The following is a 4,195-nucleotide window of genomic DNA, read 5'->3' on the forward strand; positions in this document are numbered from 1 at the left end:
GTATCATCTGCTCTTGGTGGTGAGATGACTGTGCTGCTTACAGGAAGCGTTGATCTCGTTTGCCCTGTTCTTAGATTGCTGGGAATCAAAGCCAACCGACCTCACCTTAAAAGCCAGCAGCTGCAAAACGGCTCTCTAAGAACGGTGCCATTAGAAGGAAATAAGCTTTGCTGCTGGATTTATTTAGAAACAATCCCCACAGACAAGTGTGTGCCTTACTGACAGATGTGTGGTTTGTAGTCGGTAACAGCTGGAGCCAAAGCCTCATGACCCAAACCAACCAACCCTCATGACCTAAACCTCCAAATCTGGCCATTCTGTGATTCTGTGACCTATGGCTGAGGTCCACAATTAACTTCCTTAATTCCTTAGTTAATTGCTTTTGAATTTCCTTAATTAGCTGCTTCACCATTCCTCCTATTAGAACAAATCTTAGGGTAGAGTGGTTGACACAGGAGAGTTCACCCATTCAGCTGCCATGAAGCCAATGCCAACACAATTATGAGTAGAGAAAGAGCACCAGGCTTGTTTTCTCTCCACAAAACAAACGAGGACAATCCCACAGGTTAGGCCTATTGACAGGGAGAGAAATAGGTCACCAGCAAGAGCTGGGTGCCAGATTGTGATTTCCTGGTCAGCCGTTACTGGAAGAGCAGTGCTGGAGTTGAGCAAGTGCATACAGAGAACGCCTCTGTGGGATTGCTCCCCGCCACATGAAGGGCTTGGTGGTCATAATGAAACAGCTGCTGCCACAGATGAGTACAAGTGCTTGTAATTGAATGAGCTGGTTTCTCCATCGTGCTGCCCATGGGTTGTTTAACTGGCTTAGGTGGGCTCCCAGGGAGTGTATGCTGCTCAAAAATCAAGCATGAAAGGATACGGTTGGACCTAACGATGACACGAGCTGCTCAGGGGAAGAAACAAAAATGCTTAACAGCAAAGAGCCCTGCAGAGGGGTTTCTTGCTTATTCTCTTGATATGGAGGGTTCCTCACCCACAGCTTCAAGGCCAGGTTGGATAACGAGCAGTGAGACAAATCCAGCTCTGCACATTTCCCTGAATTTCTGCTCAGCCAACCACCTAGCTGGTGGAGTTACAGGAAATCCTTAAGGATGATTGTTTGGAAGGACAGATTTTCTGAGTTCATGTGAACCAGGCTGGACTCCAACCCAAATTTCAGCTGCCACTCTTCAAGGCAACGTTACATACTGTTCTTCCCACCATCCCATCATTTCCATTTCCAGCTCCTCCAGCACTGCCTGTGTAGCCTCACTTCTCTGCTTCCAACCCTTTTTCTCATCCCTTCCTCTGATTAGAATGCAAGTTCTCATCAGCTTTGCTGAAATCTTGCAGTGCCACTGCAGTACAAACTCAGTCTACTCTGTTGCTGCTTTCATTTTTACCACACAACATTCTTCTAAATAAAATACAAGTTTTATTATGCTGATAAATTACTGAATAAATACAGATAAACATGCACCAGTTTTTGGATATTTTGACTCATAAATACAGTCATAAATAGAAGATATAAATAGAAATATGAATGTTTCCCTTTCTCCCCTCCATCAATAGGTGATCAAATCACCATCAGATGGTGATTCCCATGCTGAACTCTATAAATGAACTACAGCAAGAATCAGTATCTCAGGAGTTAATTTGCCCAGATTCAGAAAAGTCATGCTGATGCAAGGTAGGTGACTGGGATTTCTCCTCAGAGGTGTCCATAGGAGACAGTTTTTCCTCCCCACGTTGCACCAGCTGCTGATCCCTGCTAGGACTGGTGCTGGATGACTGGAGCAGCACACGTGCAGCCCACGGTGATCAGCTTCTTCTCCAGGCGGTAGGTGGGCTGGCAGCCCCGCTGCTCCCTCCGGAGGACGAGGATCTCCTGTGTGATGGGGATGGAGTTGAGGCTGCGGTCCTCTTGCCCCAGTGAGTTCAAGCAGCCCAAGAGGCGGCACTCAGCATCAGCTATCACCCGGGGGAAGCGGTCAGGGTCCTCATCGAGCCTGGGCACAGGGACACAAAAGGGTTTGATATGTTTGCTATGTTCTTGTGCCTTGGTAGGCTCTTCTTTTTTGCCTTCAGAATCACAGAATGGTTGGGTTGGAAGGGACCTCAAGGATCATGAAGCTCCAAACCCTCTGTGCCATGCAGGGCCACCAACCTCCCCATTTCACAGCAGCCCAGGCTGCCCAGGGCCCCATCCAACCTGGCCTTGAACACCTCCAGGGATGGACGGGGCATCCACAGCCTCTCTGGCAGCTGTTCCAGCACCTCACCACTCTCACAGCAAAGAACTTCCCCCTGACATCCAACCTAAAGCACCACACCATTTACCCACTACGACACAAAGCCAAAGAACTTCCAAATCCTTAACATTTCTTTAAATGCTTTGCTACAATTGGAATCAATCCTGGGAAGTTAACGCTGCCATGTTGTTCATCAGCAGGTGAATGGAGCTGATGAACGGCCGGTTGAAATGAATATCTGATAGCAAATGGACCATTCATGTTTGCTTGTTTTAATTTCAGCATTCAGAAATTTCTTTCAGTTAGGAAAACGTAAAACTGCAATGTACTGACATTCTTCTTTTTCTAAAGGAACTATCGACTGACATGTTAATTAGAAACCACCCAATGATGTCCCTTTGCACTGCAGTTTATTCACCCAACACCAAAATGAAAGTGTGTGTCAAGAGGAGCTTTCAATATTCACAAGACTCTGGGCATATGCTGAGAACGAGACGTTTTTCAGCCCAAAAGACAACTGTGCATCATGGCCATTATTGTTCAAATTACACCTATAGAATTACCTGTAATTCCAAGGACTGAGAGACCGGTTCCTGATGTCATGGACCATCCTGGAGGCAGGATCAGAGCTGCCAATGCGAATGTCAACTTTCACCATCGTCGGGAAGTTGGGATCCTTTTGGTTCGGGCAGTCTTCACTCAGCCTCTCAGAGCCACCAACCTTCCTGGGTCGAGGATGAACGACCTTCCCATGGGGCGAGCTCCTTACAGCGAGTGCTAAAACCAGCACCAAAAGCAGAGACCTGAGCTGGGAGAGGGAAAGTTGTCATTGTGTCTGTTCAGCCACGAGAGAGCACAAGGAAAGGTGGCTGGACCATCCATCGATGGACCAAGGAACTAGCATCCTGCGTTCCTTCGTTGCTGCGAATCAGCACTGGGCAGCAGATCTGCACACTTGTGTTTGGGTGAGATGCATCAGCAGGAAAAAAACAGAGTAAGATTTGAACAATGCTCAGCGTAAATTCTGATTCAAATTCTGATTCACAGCTGGCACTGCACCAAGTAGGGCATCTCTCCCACAAGCTGCAGAGCATCCTCCTCCTTCAGTGTCAAACGTCTCTACAAGGTGGGCTAAGAACTAAACCAACCTAAGCTTACCTGCCTATGTAAGACACATACTTCTCCAGACCAGGAAATGTCAGCCACCTAGGAGACACCTGCTGGAAATAACCCTTTTCTTGGTGAAATCGGAGAGTTTTCTACCATTCTTCTGGATGAAGACAGATATGCAAAGCTTTTAGGAGAACCTTAAGAGCTGACAGTGCTGCAAATACCACCGAGGCAGGAATTTAAATGCACAGGTATTCACTTCATAGTGCCTCCTCCATTTCTCTTTTCAGCTGTCTATTGTTTTGATGGTGAACTGCCTAAAAAAAAAGCCTGCATGGCTCAACCCCCTACCAGCAATAGCAACGCTGCTCTTACAGATGCAAACACTCCCTTGCCTCCCAATCCAGGACGGTCAAATGCTGGAGATGTGAACCATACCCACTTCCAAACGCTCAGGACAGAGTCCTTACACCAAATACAAACACTTACCAGTGCAGCATAGCTGGCAAAAGCCATTGCAGCCTCTTCTTCTTCAGGTGAGTGCACGCAGTGATGGAGCACACGGGTTTTCTTTCTCTCAGACCTCTTTCAGTCCGTGTCTCTCACAGCCAGCCGTGGTCTCCTACTTATAGTGAAGTTCAAGCACTATCAGCCTTCCCATTGCAGCATAAAATCACTAACCTGACCCAAGGTTAGGAGCTGATATTTCATTTCCTAGCCCACTTCCTTCCGTCTACCAAAGAAATGGGAGGGCAGATATGTCATCAGAATCCCAAATCAACCAATGCTGTGTATTTAGGCAGATAAGTGATACAAGCAGAAAAAGAGTTAAA

General features: G+C 47.0%; 1 protein-coding gene across 1 annotated transcript; it reads right to left on the bottom strand.

Annotated features, from left to right (window-relative positions):
• Positions 1–1,771: 1,771 nt before the first annotated feature.
• On the bottom strand, positions 1,772–3,878 carry LOC125688853 (interleukin-17F-like). Its single transcript, XM_048935393.1, has 3 exons — positions 3,852–3,878; positions 2,816–3,060; positions 1,772–2,009 (listed from the first exon to the last, which is right to left on the bottom strand). The coding sequence occupies exons 1-3, from the start codon at positions 3,876–3,878 to the stop codon at positions 1,772–1,774; spliced, it is 510 nt and encodes a 169-aa protein (XP_048791350.1).
• Positions 3,879–4,195: the final 317 nt, after the last annotated feature.

This window comes from Lagopus muta, chromosome 2, assembly GCF_023343835.1.
Source record: "Lagopus muta isolate bLagMut1 chromosome 2, bLagMut1 primary, whole genome shotgun sequence".
NCBI classification, from domain to species: Eukaryota; Metazoa; Chordata; class Aves; order Galliformes; family Phasianidae; genus Lagopus; species Lagopus muta.

Excerpts from the sequence above, each read along its gene's own strand:
- LOC125688853 (XM_048935393.1), bottom strand. The coding sequence starts at position 3,878 with ATGGCTTTTGCCAGCTATGCTGCACTG. Across the intron at positions 3,061-3,851 it reads TTGCCAGCTATGCTGCACTG|CTCAGGTCTCTGCTTTTGGT; the intron begins GTAAGTGTTTGT and ends TCCCTCTCCCAG. Across the intron at positions 2,010-2,815 it reads CTCAGTCCTTGGAATTACAG|GCTCGATGAGGACCCTGACC; the intron begins GTAATTCTATAG and ends CCCTGTGCCCAG.